General features: G+C 40.1%; 1 protein-coding gene across 1 annotated transcript in view; it reads left to right on the top strand.

Moving 5' to 3' along the window:
• GDAP1 (ganglioside induced differentiation associated protein 1) overlaps positions 1-22,879 on the top strand; it is a 49,603-nt gene that overhangs the window by 22,532 nt on the left and 4,192 nt on the right. The window contains exons 3-7 of the mRNA XM_018058393.1: positions 8,276-8,620; positions 9,300-9,492; positions 18,194-18,367; positions 19,580-19,674; positions 22,160-22,274. Coding sequence (XP_017913882.1) covers positions 8,504-8,620; positions 9,300-9,492; positions 18,194-18,367; positions 19,580-19,674; positions 22,160-22,274 — 694 coding nt within the window. The 5' untranslated portion in view covers positions 8,276-8,503. The remainder of the gene's footprint in view (positions 1-8,275; positions 8,621-9,299; positions 9,493-18,193; positions 18,368-19,579; positions 19,675-22,159; positions 22,275-22,879) is intronic.

Raw genomic sequence — 22,879 nt, 5'->3', positions numbered from 1 at the left:
CGCCCATCGGATTTCAGCCGCTTCATTGTACAGAATCAGCACCTTTGCCCGGCAGGTCTCGGAGGAAGCAGCGTATCCTTGCCTTCAGACCTCCCTGGTCTCCCTTTGCAGACCAAACACTGGTTTTTCACCATTTTTGCAGTTCTGGGTGCCACATCTTCCCATGTCCCTTTTCATGGATACTTCAGTTTCATATACTATATGGCCACGTCTCTGGGTGGTTGTGGTTTTGCCATCTTTACATTCTTTGGCCACGTGGATTTGGTCAAATTGGGCTTTTCCATTTTTTGTAACTTGCATACAGCAATAGTTTTTTTTCAGGCTGAAAACAGTTTAAGCTAATATATGGTCCTGACTTTTTTCCATGTGTTTTAAAAACTAAACCATCACCTGAATTTGATGAGTTTTCCTTTTTCTGTTAAACTTTCTTGCTCTAAAAGGATTTCATTTCTTATATGAAGCCCAGCTCCTTCTCTCTGGATCTTTCATTTGGTCTCTCCAACCAGTCCTGAATGTCATGCAATAAGTCATTGGAAACAGGTTCACAGCGGTCATGTGTCACCTGTCTCCCTCATGTAGCTTTTTTTAAAAATGTTTAATTTTAATTTATTTATTTGGCTGTTCCAGGTCTTAGTTGTGGCATGCAGGATCTTCAGTTGCAGCTTGCGAACTCTTAGTTGCAGCATGTGGGGTCTAGTTCCATGCATGCTCAGGCACTCAGTTATGTCTCACTCTTTTTAAGTCCATGGACTGTAGCCTGCCAGGCTCCTCTGTCCATGGGATTTTTCCAAGCCAAAATACTGGAGTGGCTTGCCATTTCCTCCTCCAGGGGATCTTCCCAACCCAGGGACTGAACCTGAGTCTCATGCATTTCCTGCATGGGCAGGCGGATTCTTTACCACTGAGCCATCAAACCTGGGCCCCCAGCATTGGGAGCATAGAGTCTTAGCCACTGGACCACCAGGAAGTCCCTCTTCATGGCACTTCATAAACACAGGTTCAGTTCCATGCTTTCATCTGTTTCAGTTACTGTACATGCTTAGGAGTTAAATGAATCTTTCTCCGTGGATCACAATATTGCTTTTATTCAGAAAATGCAGTATGTAAAAAGTGAAAGGAAATGTTGCTTTAGACTTTGGTATCGGCATGTAAACTTCAGTGCTGTTTTATTGTCACTATTATCTCATGCTTCTTTAGGATCTTACTAAGACTAAAGAGATAAATGAAGTAGCTTTTATAGCACTAGCTGTCATGTTTGTTCTCTCAACGTCCCTGGTGACGTTGGGTGGTTAAGAAAAAAGAACCACGCTAGTGTGTTGAAGTCAGTGCCAAAGGAACAGAGATGACAGTTTGGTGCCTGGGATCTGCTGCTGCCCAGAACCTTATCTGGTCCTATTTATACATTCACAAAGCAAAATCTGACTTAGAGCAATCCTTGTAACATTAGCTTTTCTTTCTTTAAAGCTCATGTCTCTGAGCTTTAATGCCATTTTTCTCATGTGGCCAGGGACAATGCGGGCATAAATTAGCTTCTCTGCTTATTATTTAGTGACTAAAAGAACACAAAAGCAAGGACACTGGAAAAAGAAATTCCAATGTATTATTAAATATTCTAATTTGAATTACCAGGATAAATGCCAAATAATCATAAATGCCTGGAAAGAGTCCTATAAATGTACAAAGAAAGTGACAGAAGGAGGTGTCCTGGAAGACAACTTGAATCATTTATTGAGAAGCAGGAAGAAAAGTATCTTCCACAGTGTGTGTGCTTAGTCGCTCAGTCGTGTCTGACTCTTTGTGACCCGATGACTGTTGCAGGCCAGTCTCCTTTGTCCATGGGATTCTCCAGGCAAGAATACTGGTGTGGGTTGCCATGCACTCCTCCAGGGGATCTTCCCAACCCAGGGATTGAACCCAGATCTCCTGCATTGCAGGCAGATTCTTTACCATCTGATCCACCAGGGATGCCTGTCTTCCACTGAGAGGAAAGCAATTGGTTAGGATGAAAGGATGATCAGTACCTAAGCACACTGTCAATTAGTAAGAAAACATTAACTTCAGGAAACATAACTAATCAAAATGCAATATCAGACATAAGCAGTAAGTATCCTCTATGGAATATGCTTTTTTCACATCTAAATATCCTTGAGGCTTTCATCACTGCAAACATTTATGAATAGATCTCTCTATTATTGTAACATTAATGAAAGAAATGTTGGTGATACTATTCAAATACCAGTAGAGCAAGCTGCTAAGTGACTCCTTTTTTTTCTCTTTGATTTCTTTGCCCTCATAAATGATATTCACTAATACTAACATAATCACCAAAGTACTTTTTTAGTGATGTACTCCAATGAGCACAATGTGAAGTCCCGAAATGAACATGGTGGGGTGGGGAGGCTAAGTTGCAGTTTTGGCGCTTACTTATTTGTATGAGTTTGAAATTTTTCCTGACTTCTCTGTGCCTCAATATCCTCATTTAAAACACAGGGAGGATATCTCCCCTGCTCTAGGGGAGTTTGCAAGTGTTACAATAGAGTCCACATACAAAGTCCATGTCTGATCTGCTGCGACATGTAGTGGTCGCCTGGATGCGCAGGCTTGCCTGGCTGGCGCCTGGGTGCCTCTAAGTCGGTGAGTGAGGAGTCCAGTCGTAGTCCGTGTCCGTACTCCATAGTGCTGACGACGCCGCTTCAGGACCAGGCCAGACGGCCACCAGGCTCCCTTGTCCCTGGGATTCTCCAGGCAAGAACACTGGAGTGGGTTACTGTGCCCTCTTCCAGGGGATCTTCCTGATGCAGGGATTGAACCATTATCTCTTATATCTCCTGTATTGGCAGACAGGTTCTTTACCATCTGGGAAGCCCTTTAACTGTATACTGGTCCATGTTCATGTACATTTATTCTGAAATGTACGCCATTCATCACAATAGAGGTGGGTGAGATAGGGTAGACAGACCTGTCAAATCCTTTCCATGAGAATTATAGCTCAAAACAAATTTTCTACTGAAAAATAAAGAATTTAGTGCATTGTTAATATTAGTAGTGTTTCTTTGAGAAACTAGGAAACTAATGAAATATAAATTTACAGTAACCTCATGGTGAGATCCTCCTGAATTAGTAAGTTGCACTTGGTATTACTTATGACTCTTTGCTCTGGGATGCAAAGAGAGCCAGAGGAAGCATTTTGGTTTCAGAAGATGGTCTGGTCTATGCGAAGTTCACTGATGCTTTCATCTAGAAGCCCACAGCGGGTAATCTACATTTTTGGAGGGGAAAGCAAAGGAGTCTTGACATCTTGCACTTGTAAACTCTAACTGGTGGCTTGGCTTCCTGGGATCTTACCAGGCTGTTTTGTAGGAGTGGTTCCAAATTATTTTTCTCTTCCAGATACCATAAGGTATCTGGCATACAGGCACTATTCAGCTCTACAAATTTTACCAATGGGGCAAATTGGGGGTTGAGAACTAAGATGGCTCATCGGTTATACACTAAACTGGTAGTTCTCAGACTTAACATGCATCAGAAAAGCCTGGAGGGCCTTTAAAAACACTCTGGGTTCCACTTTCAGAGTAGAATGTGCAGTTCTAACAAGTTTCCAGATGATACTGATCTGCTTGTCAAGGGACCATACTTTGAGAAGCACAGTAAGTATAGGAGCTGATGAGAGCTTCGTCGGTAAACTAGTTGGAACCATTGCAATTATATGATCAAATCAGTGTATTTTTGAGGAGCCCATCTTTTATCTCATTCAATTAGATAATTAGTTTTGTAGATGCTTGAGAATATCAGTTAACAGGAATTGTTCACATTTGAGATAAAAATTCTTGAAAATAATTTCTAAATAAGGACCTCTACCCCTTTTTTCTTATTGTAACTGTAATATATCAATTACAAATCCTATGCTATTCACATGGGTCAGAAAACTGGCAGGGGTTTTCTGATAGGGCAGGCAAAATAGATTGTGGTTGCTTAGTAGCTATTATCAGGAGAAAGTGGAGATATTCTATTTTTTATGTATGTATAAAAGATTTTTTCCCCTAATTTTGGAAATTTTCATTTTGAATTAGCTTAATTAGTCATATATATTCTCTGAAGAATATCGCCATTTCAGTTTTCTTATTTGTCAAGAAAAAAAAAAATGGCAAGGGATTGATTATTCTTAAAAAGATAGAGACCTCTTGTGGTCATTCATAAAAGTACTTTAAAAAACAAACCTGGAGTATTTCAGTTTGTCAGGTTTCAAGATCTCTGGCTTAGTTAACATACATTAAAAAATGTTTACAAATATGTATGAATTACCTAATTAATACCTGTCAAAATAGGTAATGTCAGTAATAGAACTTTATATAATGACAACTGCATAAATATATATACATCATCCAGCTATAATAGTTCTATATGATAATTTTAAAATTGACTGAAGCATAAGACATAAAGGAAAGTGCACAAATCATTAATTGTTTAGCTCAAGAAATTTGTCCAAACTGAATAGATCTGTGTATCCAGCATATCTGGTAGATTTTCATCATAACTATAGGTAAGGTGACTCAGGTTCAGAGAGAGCATGTGATCTGTTATTTCATAGTACCTATCAAATCCATTTTAACTTCAATCATTCAGAAATATTTAAATGAATAACAAATTTCAATAAATATTAACATAGGACTTCCCTGGTATTCCAGTGGTTAAGAATCTGCCAGCCAATGCAGGGTATATGGTTCGATACCTGGTCTGGGAAGATTCCACACGCTGAGGGGGAACTAAGCCCCTGCGCCACGACAACCGAGCCCATGTTCTGGAGCCCACGCACTGCGATTCCGGAAGCCCCTGCGCCTGGAGCCTGTGCTCACAGCGAGAGAAGCCGCTGCAGTGAGAAGCCCTCACACTGCAACGGAGAGCAGCTCCTGCTCGCTGCAACTAGAGAAGGCTCTCGTGCAGCAATGAAGACCCCGTGTAGCCAAGAATAAATCGGGAAAAATTTAAAAGTTAACATAAAAAGCAGTCAATTTACTGAGCCATGATCCACAGTCCAGATTTGTAAGTACTGAATGTTGTCGAATGAAATTACCTTTACACAGAATCTTTAGAGCAGTAGATAGGCTACACTTTATTATTGTTGTTTGTCGTTTACTGCTTCTATCGGTGACGCGGTTAGCTACTCTTTTTCTCAATTAATAAGCAGTTTGGGAGCATCTTTTATGTACAAAGCACTATTTTGGATTCTTGGGGGTACTAAAATGAATAATACTGAGTCTTTGACCTTCTGAGGCTCAAAGTCTAATGCTCAGGAAAGGCATGTGAGCAGTAGTTTGATAGTAGTAGTAGTAGTTGTTGGTAGTTTGTGTTCTAATAGACTTGTGTATATCTAAATATCTATGTGGACTGCTTTTCAAGAAAGTGGCTATATTTTCTCTAATGTCTACTACAGCTGTGTAAAGCTTGAAAGTCTACAACTTTTTCTTTGGTGTAAAGCTAACATAGTGTTGTAGAAAGAAATACTTGACTAGTAGTCAAAAAGTCATGTTTGAATTGTAGCTCTGTCACTCACTAGTGAAAACATTTTGAGGCCTAAAGAGAGAAGAGCAAGTGTGATGTCTTCTTAACATCATGAAGGGGCTTTTCCACAAATTCTTTTTGCAACAACTGCTGTTTTGCAGGCAACATGCTAAGTGCTTTTGAAATGGAGCAGGATCCTATGGTCCTTGCCTCCCATGTCCTCTGCCTACCTTTTGTCTGTGGAATAACTTGAGCCAAAGAATAAGTTTAATCAGAGAAGTGAGAACGTGTAGAAACAAAGGAAAACAGTCAAAGGAAACCAAATAATAATAATAGTTTAGCCATTACACATAGTCAAGGACCTTTAGTTCTTGCTCAAGGGCTATAGATAATATTCTGAGCCATATCCTGGGAGCTGTCTTATACATACTGAAACCCCTACCAGGTGGAAGGAATTAACTACATGATGACCAGACTATAACCATGACATAAGCGGCCACAATTCTGAGAACTGGTCAAAGAAATGGGAACAAACTGACCCTGAAACTGAAGATTAACTGTACTTAAAACAATCAAGATGATGTTGGTCAGACCACTGCATGACCAATTTCAAGATGACTATCAGAGATGACTGTGATGTTTTGGCATGTAGCCACCCCTCCCCACCCCTGTCCTTCTGTATATAAAAGCTCTTGCCCCCTAAAAGTTCTTGCCCCTTGATAGTCCGGGGTGGGAGGAGGAGAGGAAGTTGACCTTTGGACAGGTGGGCCCCTGTTTCCCACTCCCCCAAGTGTTGCAAGCATCCAGAATAAAACTAACTTTGCTTCCCACCAACCTGGCGTCTTTATTGGCTTTTGAGTGGCAAGCAGCTGGACCCCATTTTGGTTATTCTTTATACACAGTCTCTCAGCAAATGCCATGGCACTCACATATTTTTAGATGCTAACATTTTGCACATGATGAAGTGAAGGCTCAGGAGAGTTCAGGGTAAGAGTGGAGCTGGAGTTTAAACCCCACTCTGACTGATGTCACAGTTTTGCTTTTTATTCTGCTCTGGAGTGTGAATGGATAAAAAACAAATTTGGTAAGGACCACTTTTGCTGTAGCATTTGAATTCACTTAAGGGTATAAAAGGGCTTCCCTGGTAGCTCAGATGGTAAAGAATCTGCCTGCAATGTGGGAGACCTGGGTTCAATCCCTGGGTTGGGAAGATCCCCTGGAGAAGAGAACAGCTGTCCACTACAGTATTCTGGCCTGGAGAATTCCATGGACAGAGGAGCCTGGCAGGCTACAGAGTGACTTTCACTATAAAATGGGGCTTCCTAGGTGGCACAAGTGGTAAACAACCTGCCTACCAACAAGAGGCATAAGAGACTTGAGTTGGATCCTGGGTCGGGGATCCCCCTGGAGGAGGAAATGGCAACCTACTCCAGTATTCTTGGCTGGAGAATCCCCACGCATAGAGGAGCCTGGCAGACTATAGTCCATAGGTTCCCAAAGAGTCGGACATGACTGAAGCAGCTTAGCATGCATGCAAGGGTATAAAGAGATACTATAAAAATCTTTAAACAGTAATTACAGAGAACAACAAATAAAGTGTTGTAAAGGAGAGGAGGGACCTCGTGAGATTTCTGTCTCTTCTAGGGACCTTTTTTAGACCTTTCACTTCTCTTAGTACTTGTGTTTCTTCTTAAGACTGATAGTTCCCATCTCCACTGTGGTCATCTATTTATTTTGTTGTCCCTGCCACCAGACTTATATTTTGGGTGCCATGTGTGAAGAATTATACATCTTTGTATTTCCAGTGCCCAGTACAAGGCTTGGAACACAGTAGATACTCAATAAATATTTGTTGGATAAATTATAACAAGCATTCATTTCATGGTCATTTTAATACATATTCACTAAAAGGGAAATCCTGCTGATTTACTATTATGCTGAATTTTGAGAAGTGTATAATAATGACTAGATTATCATAAAATTATGATTTTGACCACAGTTATAAAGAGAATGTTTATAAGGCAACTGAAATTGTACATAATATTTAGTGTCTACAATATGCTAGCTTGTTTTGAGTGTTTAACATTGTATTTAGTTATTTAATTCTCACAAAAACCTTATGGGGAAAATAGAATTATCTGTACTTCAAAAATTGGGAAAATTTAAAAACTAGGAAACAAACCCAAGTAATTCTGCTCTAAAAATTCTGTGTTAATTAGCAGGTGCAAACTATTGTATATAGAAGGGGTAGACAGCAAGATCCTATTGCATAGCACAGGAAATTATATCTGATCCTGTAATAAACCATAATAGAAAGAAATGTGAACAAGAATACACACACACACACACACACACACACATGATTGAATCACTTTGCTGTGCAGCAGAAACACACACAACATTGTAAACCAACAATACTTACATAAAATGAATTTAAAAAATTTTTAAATGGACAAAAAATTTCTGTATGTAACAACTAGACTTTTAATTCGCATTGTTAATGAGATTTATTGTTGTTGTTACGTGACCTCATAGTAGCATCTTCTAATGAAAACTCATAAATCTTTTGTCTATCAACCTTCCACCAAAGGCACAGCCTATCCGTGAGGAATCCTGTGTCTCAGGAAACGGATGCTTTTGTACCTGAGCCATCTCTACTCCATCTACAAAACCTATGAGTAATTTGTAATTAACACGTTTCATTACTCATCTTAAATAATCAGGAACTCATATTTCAGATCATTTCTCCTTAAAAACGTCCAATTGCACCTCCCAGGTGACTTCCGCGCGCAGAGACCCGGCCCCGGGTCTTTGCGGACTCGCCCCGCAGCCTTCTCGCCGGCGAAACTACACTTCCCAGTGATCTGTTCGTCCATCCGCGCGAACGCAACTTTCCCGGCTCCGGGTGGCACCCGGAAAAGCTAAACGGCTCGTTGCAGGGCAGTGTGGCTGGAGGAAGTAAAGGACCGACCGGCGAGGCCCTCCCGCGCTCGCGCACCCCGAAATGGCTCGGAGGCAGGACGAGCAGAGAGGGGGTGCGCCCTTGATGGCGGAAGGCAAGTCGGACGCAGAGGTTAAGCTCATTCTGTACCACTGGACGCATTCCTTCAGCTCTCAAAAGGTAAAGGCCTCCGCCGGGCGGGCGGCGCGGATCGGGTTTCAGCACCTGGACAGCTCCCGCTGGGTGCCGCCCGGGGAAGCCCGCCCACCTAGACCTCCAATGCCTCAACCCCTGCGGGCGGGCGCGCCCTGTGGGGCAGGGGTGCGCCTTATCTGGAGGAGCAGGGAGAATCAGTCTGAGGTGGAAAGGCCGTGACTCAGGCACTGCCATTCATGAAATGCGACAGAAAGCATCACTTTCGGCGTTGGGGAGGGAGGGTTTGTCTCCGGGGCCTTTGGAGAGTGAGGCAGAGGGAAGCGCCTTCCGGCAACCGCCGCATCCAGGGTTCCTTCTTTTACTCTTGGTTGATGCACTCTCTTCAACAGGCCTAGTGTATCTGTTTCAGGTTCTTACTATGGGGAGACACATCATAAGGTTTAGGACACAAATAAGAGTAGTGATGAAGAGGGTGACCGTGGACTGAATATTGCCAGAATCATTCTCATTACTTATCTTTTCTAACTGATAAGATTAAGCTGCGAGAATGTGTCTCACTTGTTAATTCCAGGAATAGAGTTGAAAGGAGTGCTGAAAATATTAATAACTCAGGGAAGCACAAAAAGGCTGCTTGCTGGTACCCAGGGATGTCATTTAATTAAAAGCCTACCTGTGTTTTGGTAACCAATGTGAACTCTTCCAGGTGCGCTTGGTAATTGCTGAAAAGGCATTGAAGTGCGAGGAACATGATGTAAGTCTGCCCCTGAGTGAGCACAATGAGCCTTGGTTTATGCGTTTGAACTCAACTGGAGAAGTGCCCGTCCTTATCCACGGGGAAAACATTATTTGTGAGGCCACTCAGATCATTGATTATCTTGAACAGACTTTCCTGGATGGTAATGTTAAGGCTATTTGTGATTTCTTGGATTTACTTTGAACACAAATATATGTCTTCCCTCCTTCCTCTCATCCCTCCTCCCCTCCTTCTCTTCTTCCCAGCTTCCTATATCCTCCCTTCCTCCCCTCCTTCCTCCCTTCCTTTTGGTTTCATGATGGTGGTTTAGTGCCAACAACCTTTTCCATTTCCATAAGCACACAAATAAAAATGGGTCAATAGCGTAATTTATAATAAGCCAGTGTGACTCCATCGAAACGATTTCATATAAACTACCAATTTTAATGTTGGAATTTCCCTTTTAAATTCATTGCAAGAAACCCTGCAGGTGTATGATTTGTGGTGGTGATTTATTAGCCTTGAAGTCAGATTCATATTATTGACAGCCTATTCTATGTTAGACATTTTGTAATTTCTGTTCTAGTCAGTCTTTAAAAAAAAACAAACACCTGAGATAGGCATGGTAGATTAATTATTCCCATTTTGTACGCGAGGAAACAGAAACGGGTTGCCTAAAGTAACATAGCTGTTTTATAGCAGAATGGGCTGGAATGTAAGCCTTTCAAATCCAGACCTTCCTATTACATGGACTGTCGCTCATAGTCATTGGCACTTACACACTGTCTTTGCTTCTTCCTTAATAACAAGCCTTTCAGGTAAACTGTAGCTTTAATATTTGCCCAAGATTATACAGCCAGTCAACGACAGAACTGAGAACAGAACAGAGGGCTCTTAGCTTTCAGGCTAACAACTCGTCTGAAAAAGGAACTGCATGATAAGATCCAATTACTCTTCATCTGCTACCAGTTATGTGAATGTTAATTAGGCAGGATAAAACCAGACTATAACCTCAAATTACTGGAAGCTGAGAAAGGAAATTTTAAGGCAAAAAAAAAAAAAAAAAAGTCTGAGGTACTTAGAAGAAAGATAGGTATAGGACCTAAATAGGGATGGGGTTTGCCCCAGGGAAATAGATTAGCAACTTCCCTGGTGGCTCAGAGGTTAAAGCATCTGCCTGCAATGTGGGAGACCTGGGTTCGATCCCTGAGCCAGGAAGATCCCTGGAGAAGGAAATGGCAATCCACTCCAGTATTCTTGCCTGGAGAATCTCATGGACAGAGGAGCCTGGTGAGCCACAGTCCACGGGGTAGCAGAGAGTCAGACACGACTGAGCGACTTAGCTACCCTTATTCTTAATCTAAGTGTTTAGTTCCCTAGGATTTTGATTGGAGTTGGCCATGTATCTAAACCAAGGAGTTTAACTTGGTGTAATGAACTTCTTTTCTATCCATCATTATTTGCTAGCCCTTATAAGTCTAAATTCTGGGGACTGTACAGAAAATGGGGGCTAATTGATTTAAGACAAATTTTCTCAATCTTGAGCTTTTTGGAAATGGACAAGTCTGTTAAATAATAATTTGTATTTCTTGGGGGAAGTGATTATAATAATGTGAATAAGACAAAATAATTGCATAAGAATTCTACTATAAGTCACCAAAAACTTTAAAAAGATACAGCAAATGAAAATCATATTTAAATATTTTGTTTAGCATCCCTTGAACTATTATTACTAGCCTTTTCCGCCTCCTCTTCCTTACATTGTGTCTACTCTCAGATGTTCAGTAATGTTCAATGTTACTTCATAGTATAGTCATGTTAATGATGATTAGGCTTTATTAAATTTTTCTTTAGGCTTTTTCTTTTTCTTTGACTATTTCATAGCAAAACTGGAATGCATTCTGAGTCCTGCTCAAGGTGAATACTAAGTTCTTACTACAATTTGTTGAATCAGAGGAGAAGGCATTGTGGGCTAAACATTAAGATGAAAATATGGAAACTAAGAACTTAATTCTGGTTGTACTGATAGAGTAAACAGACAATCAAGAATCCTAACTCTTAGTCTGAAACTTGATTTTTCTTTTTGTTCTCTTGGGAACTAGGTGTGATAGTTTTATCAGTTGCAGAGATAAAGCAATCCAAACAACTCTTATTTCACTCTTTGCTGTTTCCCAAGGAGAAGAGTCATTCAGTTGGGAAGGGTTAAACAAAGGTTAAGATTAAGGGAACTAAAACCTATAGTAGATATGAAGGCAGTAAGAAAACAATTACTTTATATAAATGAAGGCTACTCTAGTTTCTAGATGAAGTTTATCTAAAATAAAAAACTTGTAAGCATTATCACAATGATCATTAACATAATTTATATTTATTATTAAGAATTCATGGAGGTTAGGAAAAGTGCCAGACAAGAGAGAGACAAATGTTATTCACTGATAACATGTTATTTAACATGTATTCCCTTGACCAGCTTCCCTGGTGGGTCAGAGGGTAGTCTGCCTGCAATGCAAGAGACCCGGGTTTGATCCCTGGGTCGGGAAGATCCCCTGGAGAAGGAAATGGCAACCCACTCCAGTATCCTTGCCTGGAGAATCCCATGGACAGAGGAGCCTGGTGGGCTACAGTCCACAGGGTCGCAAAGAGTTGGACATGACTGAGCGACTTCACTTTTACTTTCTTTCTTTCCATTGACCAGCAGCATTGGTATCACCTAGGAGCCTATTAGAAAGGCAGAATTCTAGACCCTACTGCAAGTCTCTTGAATCAGAATCTATATTTTAATAAGATTCCCAAGTGACTCATACATACATAGAAGTTTGAGAAGCAGTACTACAAATTATTTTGCATTAAGTAATTGCTTAAGCTTTAAGCAGTGCTGTAAAATATTTCTTTAAGTATGGCAGAGTTCTAGAATGTGTTGTCAGAAATTAAAAACAGTATTTTTGAGTATCTTGATTAAAAGGAACCAGCATAAGTTTTACATTACTGGCGAATGTCTCTAACACTTTAAAAAGTGGGTCTGTTGTGTGCTGGGCATAGTTCTTGGTATAGTGTTGCTTGATTTAAGTAGAGCATTTGAGATTGTGTCATATGATAGCCCTGTGGAATGAAGGAGCACGTATGGCTAGATAAGAATAATGCATATTTTCCGATGAATAAACCACCATTCTGAAGAATATTCATTTATAAATTTCTTATACCATGTTACTTATTTAGCTATATTCTCTCATTTCACTCATCCTATGATAATTCTATCACTTTCATTATTTCATTTACTGGCAGACCCTGTATGCACTGTGGAGTCAGTGTTTCACTAACAGCTGCATTTCCAGTGCCTCGTATGGTGAATGTTCTCTAATGGGAGCTTAATAAACATTTTTGAATGATTAAAATGAATAAAATATTGAAAATAGATATCAACTTGGACAGGGATCTCTACTGGTGTTCTTTTAGGCTTCTGTTCTCTGATTTGAGTCTAACAATTCCATAAATGATTTGAATAAAGGCATAGAAATACTGTTACACTTGTGGATATGTAAACTGCAATAGTTAAAATGATGAGTAGCTTATGAAACGCTTTGCATGGAACAATAACTAAGATAAAGTTTAACAAGGCTAAAAGTAGTATATGAATTTTGTTTGGAAAAATCGGCTTCGTTAATGAAGGATGGGAGCCCTGGCTTGCTAATAAGTTACCAACAACAGCCAACAATGAAATAAAAGACAAGTGTGATCTTGAGTTGTTTCAGAAGTGTAGGTTCTATCCAGAGCATGGCTAATTGTGACCTACTACATTTGAGCTCGATGGAACATGCAGAATTTTGGTCAATTATGGATGGAACTTTGGGGAAAGTTGACAAATTAGAATGAATAACACTTGAATGAATTTCATGAGGTGTGTAGTTGCCCATGGTTGTAATGAGAGGCTTTAAGTGTATCCATTCATCTCCAGAACAGAGTGTAGTAGTCAACAGGCATCGCTTTTGCTGTTATTTGTTGGTATCTTTCATTAGTCTACCAACTGAGACTGTACTAAAAATGATGGCTTGCTGGCCTGTACACTTTTCTCAACCTTTCTGTGTAATCAGTATTTACATATTTACATTCTTATGCTTTTGCTATATTGTAATCTCTTTTCATGAACTTTAACATGGCCACTAGATAATAAAAAAAAAGGTGAGCATTAAATAACTACAAAATACTAGAATGTATACTATTTATTATTGTCAAATAACTCATTGGTAACCTGGAATCAAGGGTGTCATATGGTAAATATTGAATTTTGGTAACTTAATATGTTATATAACAGTTCTCTGAAGATTATATCCCATGTCTTATGTCCATATATGTCATTTTGAATATTCTTAGGAAAAGAATTTGGTTTGTAAAGAATCCAAGTATCCTGATAGATTACAGGATCACATATTAAGTCCAATTAGGAAATGTAAATTTATTTTATAAATACAGTTTTATCAATAGAAAATTAATTCAGATTTAAAAAATAATATTAATTCTGAAATTACTGTTACTTTAAATAATATAAATGTAAAGGAATTTCCAATTATTGTTCTGTTCAGTTCAGTCGCTCAGTCGTGTCTGACTCTTTGCAATTATTGTTAAGGTCATAGAATAAATAATTTTATGTCTGTTAATAAAAGGCTCTCATATATAATTGAGTAATATTACATAATTTTTAGTACACTACTGAAATTGCAGATTAGCTCAAAGTGTGTAACTGAATGCAGAGAAAATATGGTAAATGGTAAGGAAAAGAAAAGGAGTCTTTAAAACTCCTGATTATGCCAATAAAAGTGGTTTTAAAAAGTAATTAAAAAAACTTTCTGTGATTTGTTCAGTTTTAGTGGATGCCAGGCTCCTCTGTCCATGGGCTTCTCCAGGCAAGAATATTGGAGTGGGTTCCATGCTCTCCTACAGGGGACCTTCCCGACCCAGGGATCAAACTTGCATCGCCTATGTATGTCTCCTGCATTGGCAGGCAGGTTCTTTACCACTAGTGCCACCTCGGAAACTAAACTCTTTTTATTGTTTGCTCTTGGGGAAACTGAATGTAATTAAAAAAAAAAAAATCGCCCAGGGCCATTCTTAGTCTACTCAGCAATACAGGGACTTGAGGATATATGGAGCGGATGTCCCCAATTAAATGGATTACAATATGATTTTGTCCTTTCTGATTTCTAATTTTGTGCTTTTGTTTTCTCTCCTTGTGTATCGCATCTTTCTGCTTTGTGTCTATCTGCTTGTTTCTGATTTGCTGCCTAAATTTAGTCTTGCCTTTGTCCCTACTCAGTGCTTCGACAAAGTCAGGTCTTAGTCCAATGTATTTGTTCTTCCAGCTTAGTCACTAATCCTGGCTTCCACTACTGCACCCCTCCTCCCCAGTGCTGGAAACTTCTTTTATTGCTTTTTCTTTAAAATCCTCTGACTGTCTCTGCTGCCACTGTAACCCTTCTGTTGTTTTCTCACTCCTGACCAAGATAGACCCAGAAAAGATTTTCTTTTTTAAATATCTTAACAAAAGTGCTTTATGAAAGGACAGGAAAATAAAAGAAGAGGAGAATGAGAGAGAAGATTTTCTGTGTCAGTCAAAGGAAATTCCCAATTGTGTTTTGAAAAAACTCTTTTTCCAGAGGCAGCTGTCTGTTGCTGATTTGTTGCTGGTGTCAGGAAGATGCTGGTAGTATATCGTCATGTGGACAGGGTGTCCTTGAAGAGAGAAAGTGAGCTTGGAAAAGAACATGGGTTCAGCGGGTATCTGAGCCTCTGTCTGACAAAGTTGTCTTAGGAGATAGTTATATAGTTCATGGTGCACTGAGTAGAAGATTATTTTCAGGCATTCAAACATTTGGATGCAGGCTTGGCCAGATGGACCTTTCCCAGAAAGCAATTAGACATTATTTTTCCTGCTCTCATTCTCTTTCCAGGAAGGAAGTGGTATGCTCTTCTGAAGTCAAGCCCCCAGCCTGGCCCCACAAAACAGCCAGAGCCAGTAGCCATAAATTTAACAACCTGGGAAGCATTTTAAAATGCTGCATCATTCATGGTTATTAACCTGTGGTTCTTGAACCCTCCCAGAGCAGTGGTTCTGAAACTTTAAGCTTTCAAGGCCCCTTTGTGTTAGAAGTTAATGAGGACATTTGAGAGAGCTTTTGTTTATATGGACTATCTATCAATACTTATCAAATTAGAAATTAAAATTGAGAAAAGTTTAAAATACAAGAACATATAAGTCTCATATGCCGTTAACTGTCAGAGCGATGGAGTTTTTACACATTGTGTAACCTCTGGAAAATACCATTGTATACTCAAGAGAGGTTAAGAATGAAAAAGCAATGAACATCTTAGTATTACTATAAAAACAGCTTTGATTTGTAGACCCTCTGAGGGTGTCTTCAGGAAGCCCAGGGATTTTCAGACCGTACTTTGTGAACTGTTACCCCTAGTGGTCTGTGAATAAAATCCAGGAGATTTACTATCTTAAAGGGGAAAAAAATTACATCTTTGTTTTCACTAATTTCCAAAAGAAATGGATCATTTCCTTCATTTCTAGTGTAGGGAGAATTCAAAGCAGTATCAGAAGTGCCTATGACTTTGTTCACATGTTCACATGACTGTGATGTATTAATAGCATTATTGTTATTGCAGATGTCTTAAAATATCACTTATGCCCCTCACTATATTGAAATTATGGTAATTATTAGATCTGCTGCTGGATCTTGTTAATGTGTTAATAAAAGACACCCATATTACTATTTTATCATTTAAATTTACTCTGATAACATACTTTAATATAATCAATTTTCTTTGCAATCCTATGTATTTTGTGCATTTAAGAACATTATTTTGGAGGTCAGTGGCAAACAAAAAGTTAAGAACTCTTCAGAATTTCAAGCACCTTAGAAAGCCTTCAGTCTGTTATTCTCATGGGAATGGCTACTGTGCATTATTGGGGGTAGGTGACATTCTGAGATCCTGAAAGGTCAGTAAGAAAGTGTGATCTAGTTGGGCAAACCCACAGTGTATGAGCAGTTTGCAGCTGACATGTGATCCTCGGTCATTCTATTGCAGACTTCAGAACTGGAGTTGCTAGCAGGGAATTAGACACTTGCCCACTGAGGAGTAATCATCTTTTTTTCTTAGAGAGTCAGAAATAGCCTTTTCGCTTTTAAAAGCTTGTTCTTCTTGGTCTGGCATGATGAGATCTTGCCTGAAATGCTCTGCAACCAATTCTGAATTGTCAATGCTTATGAATGAGTGTGGGATGCTCAAAAGGATTCTACATTAAATAAATAACCCAAACTAAATAAGTGAATAAGCAAAAAGAAATGTATAGAGTAGAGGCTGTTCTTTTTGGATTAATAAGCTTTTTGGCACTTTTTTAGAGGCAGTTTGAGAGTTAGAAGTGGGAATTGGTTCCCACTTACCCCTGGCCTCTAGATCACGTGGTTTATCTTTATTTTTCTTGGATAGTCTCTGAAAAGTATACCCTTTGAAGATGTTATGATGATGTAATACAACAGAGCACTGCATTAGGAGTTCATGACTTTGGTTCTCATTCTGCCTCTATTTAGCTGTGGGCTCTTGGGAGAATGTCTCAGCCTCTATATGTTAGTGTCGTCATTAACCGCTCCAGAGCTTCTCCAGCTCAAATATTCCTATAGCTAGCAATTTGGGGACATATTCATTAATTCATTTATTAATTGAAATTTATTGAACACCTGCTATCAGCCAAACATTATATTAGGCAACTGGGGATTCAACAAAGAATAGTACATGATCCCTACCTTTAGGAGTCTATAGTCTAGAGTTTAACCAACAAATGAAGATTTATGTGAAACCCACTTTCCAGAGAGAAAATACCAGAATTTCCCAGTGAATTCCATGAAGACTAGCCATTCACATTCACATAGCATCAACAGGATCATTATTTTTTTAAAAAAATTTTTAATTGGAGGATAATTGCTTTACACTATTGTGTTGGTTTCTGCCATATACATCAACAGGATCACTCTTGGTATGTACTGGAACCTCAGAAGGTGTGGCCCCTGATCATCTTTCCACAATGAGCCTTGATTCACTTAACCAACATTTACCGATGGCCTAAAATGAGACCTCGGTTCAAATCATGCGTTGGGAAATTCCTCTGGAGACGGGATAGTCTACCCACTCCAGTATTCTTGGGCTTCCCTGGTGGAAAGAATCCACCTGCAATGCGGAAAACCTGGGTTTGATCCCTGGGTTGGGAAGGTTCCCTGGAGAAGGAAATGGCTACCCACTCCAGTATTCTAGCCTGGAAAATCCCCATGGACAGAGTAGCCTGGCGGGTTACAGTCCATGGGGTCACAAAGAGCTGGACATGACCGAGCGACTAAGCAGACATGAAATGTATGAGGCACTGTGCTGGACTCTGGATCATATGTTCTTTGCCCTGAAGGAGTTCATAGGGCAAAAAGATACAATAACTAGTTAAGGTGATAAGGGTTACAAAGGAGTTTGTACCAAGTATTTTTTGTGTACAGAGGAAGGCACACTTGATCTAGTCAGATGTTGGTAGTTGTGGGAGGTTGGAGAAGATTTCACAGAGGAGTTGGCATGAAAATCTGGACCTTGAGAATAGTTATTTGCGAGTTGGAGAAGTCTGATCATGGTTTGGAATCTGGTCTAGGACATCAGTTCAAGTTTTGAATGTTGAGGCTGGGAAAATATCATCCTTTACCTCCCTTCATATAATACTGAAAATGTGAATGATGAGGGGGCTGGTATTTTTCTTTTTTGCTTTTGGTTGTAACGTCTCATTTGTAACTTTTTCTTCAATGTTTGTGTATGTGTTTGTATGTATATTTTAGAAAAAACACCCAGATTAATGCCCGATAAAGGAAGCATGTATTACCCACGGGTCCAGCATTATCGAGAACTACTTGACTCTTTGCCCATGGATGCCTATACACACGGCTGCATTTTACATCCTGAGCTAACTGTGGACTCCATGATCCCAGCTTATGCAACAACAAGGATTCGCAGTATGTAGAGATCTTAAAGACCTGCAGTTCTGCCTCATGTTTCTTTTCATTCATTTTTGACACCCAGCACATCTCAGGAAGCCCTGGGGGCGGGATTGTTGAGTTTGCTTCATGGACATGCATGTTACACATTGATCCATGTGCCAGGCAGATGAATCTGTGCCTCACCTGTTTGGCTGGACATTTATTGTCTTTAGGATCTGATTTTCCAGCTCTTGGCCTTGAGGACCAAGCATAGATAAAACTCAGAAGAGTGGCCTGTGGAAGAGTAAGGAACGTAATGTGTTTACAGGGACAGACAGACTAGGAATCAGAAAAGCTGGGGTCTGTAGGCAGTTATGGGCAATGGAGCTCACATTTCTAGTCCTTTAGTTTTGTTTCATTATGTGAAGGCTGTCTCATCATTACTCTGCCTCTAAGTTCAGTGACTGGCAATCCACTGAGGCTGAGCTGTGACCACTAGCCCTCTCCTTCCTCCTGTCCTGAGCATAGGGATGGGTCAGTGTATGGGATGAGGAGCAGGAGGTGTGCTCCATGGCCCAGGGGTGGGAAGGGAAGGGGCCGTGGTCTCCTGAGGAGTGACCAGGAACACTCACACTCAGATCTCCAATTCCACCAAGCATGTTCTTCCCATGACATCATGCCTTGCTTTCAGGGTTCTCTTACGATGCTTTCCTTTCTTTTTGATGCCCTCCTCCTCAGTCTGCTCCCGTTCCGTGCTCTCCTTCCCTCCATCTTCCTCATTTCTCTCCTGGCCTCTCACCTTCCTCGTGTTCCTCCTCCTCCTCCTCATAAATACCCATCATATGGTTTGAAGCAAGTATTCTGACCATAGTTCTATCATCCAGAATAAATATTTCTCTAAATAATGCTTTTTCCTTCCCTTCACAAAAAAAGTTTATTACGGAAGACTTGAAAGGTACTGAAAAGTAGGACAACTATTCCGCAGCTGGCACTCACGGTGTGCTGGACTTGGCTCTAAGCACTTTCCAAGGTGCCTCTTATTTCATCCTCAACCTGCGTGGCAGATAGTCTCATAGCTCCAATTGAAAGGTGAGGAAACTGAGGCACAGAGAGGGGGGAGTCTGGGGCAGAGAGAGGGCGTGACTGCTCAGCGCGTATGCTCTTACCATCAAGTTTCCCTACTTCTCCTTGTTTCTTATATGGAAGGGAGGAAATAATTTTCTGTTTCAAAACTGATTTCATCATCAGGCCAAATTGGTAACACGGAGTCTGAACTGAAAAAACTTGCCGAAGAAAATCCAGATTTACAAGAGGCGTACATTGCAAAACAGAAGCGACTTAAAGTAAGTAAACCAGGCTGTCCTCAACTGACATCTGCTATTTGTGTTAAATGGTCCACTTTTTGTAAAGTATTGCTATTTCTTAGAATATCTTCTATTAAATATTACAAATCATTAGTGCACATGTTACCTTTGGCTTATGCTCTGCGTTTAGAAAGAATTTTTCTTTATTAGATTTGATATTCAGACCTAACGACAGTTGCTTGAGGAGCAGATATTGCTCATGCTGGTTGCCAAGGCAAGTTATAAAATGTAAAAGCAGGTTAATAAAATATCATAGGAATCTGTCATTTCAGGTGTTTTGCACTTTGAGTCAGCTGGACCTCTGTTTATGACTTTTTATACCAATAAAGCAATCAGTGAATTTTTTTTTAATACTGTATATCTTCCCCTCACACCTTTCAGTTTTTTCCTTTTTACCTTTTGATCACCTTCACCCATTTCTCCTACCTCTTACCTCCTGCCTCTGGCAACCACTGGTCTGTTCTCTGCATCTGTGAGCTTAGTTATTTGTTTGTTTTGTTTTTAGATTCCACAAACAAGAGAGATCATATGGTGTTTGTCTTTCTCTGTCTGATTTATTTCACTTAGCATAATTCTCTCAAGGTTTAACTACATTGTTGTAAATGGCAAAATTTTTATTCTTTTTTGTAGCTGGAAAATATTCCATTCTATATATACACATTACAGTTTTTACAAATCCATTCATCTGTTGATGAACACTTAAGTTGTTCTGCTTATTGTAAATAATACTGCAAGGAACATAGAATTGGAGGAAAAGCTTTACAATGTTGTGTTGGTTTCTGCTGTACAACAACGTGAATCAACCATAAGTATACACATATCCCCTCCATCCTGAACCTTCCTCCCACCCCCTACCCCATTCTACCCTCTAGGTTGTTATGGAGCACTGGGTTGAGATCCCTGTGCTATGCAGTAGCCTCCCATTAGCTGTCTATTTCACATATGATAATGTATATGTTTCAATGCCACTCTCTCAATTCATCCCACCCTCTCCTTACCTGCTATGTCCACAAGCCTATTCTCTGTGTCTGTGTCTCTATTCCTGCCCTGGAGATGGGTTCATCAGTACCATTTTTCTAGAATCCAGATATATGCGTTATTAAGAATTTATGTTTTTGTTTTTCTTTGGCTAAATACCCAGAAGTAGAATTGCTGGATTGTATATTAGTTCTATTTTTAATTTTTTGAGGAACTTCTACACTATTTTCCATCATGGCTGTACCAGGTTACATTTCCACCAATAGAACACAAAGTTTCCCTTTTTTCCACATCCTGGTCAACACTTGAAGTTTCTGTCTTTTTGATAATAGCCATCCTAACAGGAGAGGTAGTATCTCACTGTGGTTTTGATTTGTTTTCCCTGATGATTAAAAATGTTGAGCATCTTTTCATGTACCCATTGGCCTTTGCATATCTTTGGAAAAATGTCTATCTGGATCTTCTGCCCATTTTTAAATTGAATTGTTTACTTGCTATTGAGTTATGTGTGTTTGCGTGCATCAGTCATGGCCAGCTCTTTGCAACCCCATGGATTGTAACCCACCAGGCTTCTCTGTCTGTGGGATTTCCCAAATAAGGATAAGAGGGTGGGTTGCCATTTCCTCCTCCAGGGGATCTTCCCATCCCAGGGATCGAACCTGGGTCTCCTGCATTGCAGGCAGATTCTTTACCAACTGAGCCACCAGGGAAGTCACAGAGCTCTGACCCCTCAGTTATTCATTCATTGGAGACTGCTGAATTTTCATTCTTAAACTTCCTTTGTGGTCCAGTGGTTGACTCTGTGCTCCCAATGTAGGGGACATGGGTTCAATCCCTGGTCAGGGAAGATCCCACGTGCCACGTGCCATGGCCAACAAAGCAAAACAAAATCAACACAACCATCTTCAGGACTTCTCTGGCTCTCCAGTGACTGAGACTCTGCATTGCCAATGTAGAGGTTAGGAGCTCCATCCCTGGTTGGGGGACTAAGATCCCACATGCTGCTAGGTGTGGCCAAAAGATTAAAAAAAAAAAAACTTAAAAAATTCCATTTTTGAATTGGACGTGAAAGGAATCTCTCTTTTTTTTAAACTTTTTATTTTGTACTGGGGTAAAGCCGATTAACAAACAGTGTTGTGATAGTTTCAGGTGAACAGCAGAGGGACTCAGCCATACATATGCGTGCATCTATTCTTCCCCAAACTCCCCTCCCAGTGAAAGGAGTCTCTTTGTGCCCCTCATATTCTCTGTACTCTCTGATCCTTAGGTCCCACAGGAGTTGCCGGTGGACAATGAGTCTGGCCCCTGGGATAATTTCACAGCCAGGGCATTTCCCCTCAGATTTGCTTCTGCTTTATTTTTTATTGTTTCTTCTCATTGTCTAGAATAAACAGACTCCCACTGTGTAAAAATTTATATCTTCTCTGCTCTACGCTGATTATTTTTACAGGCATAAATAACCTACTTAGTTATTTTTGTTAATTAGTCAAAGCTCCTTGACCATGACAATGTCAAATATTTGAAGAAAATTCTTGATGAATTGGAGAAAGTCTTGGATCAGGTTGAAACTGAGTTGCAAAGAAGAAATGAAGAAACCCCAGGTAGGTTCTCATTTGTGTTCTTTTTGTCTTTTTCTGTATACCAGGGGTATTTATGGGAACATTCTTAGATTTCACCCAAAACGTTCTGTAACCTACTTTTAACTGTTAGTACTCATGGACAGTTTGACTTATGATAGCAACAATAATACTGAATTCAACAAAACCCAGGTGTCTAGTTGTAATTGCATTTTTATGAAATACAGCCAGTGAAGAATTTCTTTTAGCACAACTTAAGTTATGGTTGGTAGATTCCTACCTGGCCTGTTTCACAAGTTTTAATTACAGTGGTTAGTTTGGGAGTGTTCTACTTGCTAGAACATTCCCTCTAGTTTTTTCCTTAGGTGGGGGAAAAATTGCAAATTCAAGTAAAGTATAACGTGGGTGGGCTTCCCAGGTGGTGCTAGTGGTAAGGAACCCACCTGCCAGTACTGAACACATGAGACATGGGTTCAGTTTCTGGGTCAGGAAGATCCCTTGGGGGAGGACATGGCAACCCACTCCAGTATTCTTGCCTGGAGAATCCCATGGACAGAGGAGCCTGGGGCAGGGAGAGGTGGGGGCTACACTCCACAGGGTTACGAAGAGTCGGACACAACTGAAGTAAC

The sequence above is a fragment of the Capra hircus genome, chromosome 14, assembly GCF_001704415.2.
Source record: "Capra hircus breed San Clemente chromosome 14, ASM170441v1, whole genome shotgun sequence".
In the NCBI taxonomy this organism is placed as follows: Eukaryota; Metazoa; Chordata; class Mammalia; order Artiodactyla; family Bovidae; genus Capra; species Capra hircus.
Note: the sequence above shows the minus strand (reverse complement) of the source record. Positions and strands in the feature narration are given on the sequence as shown.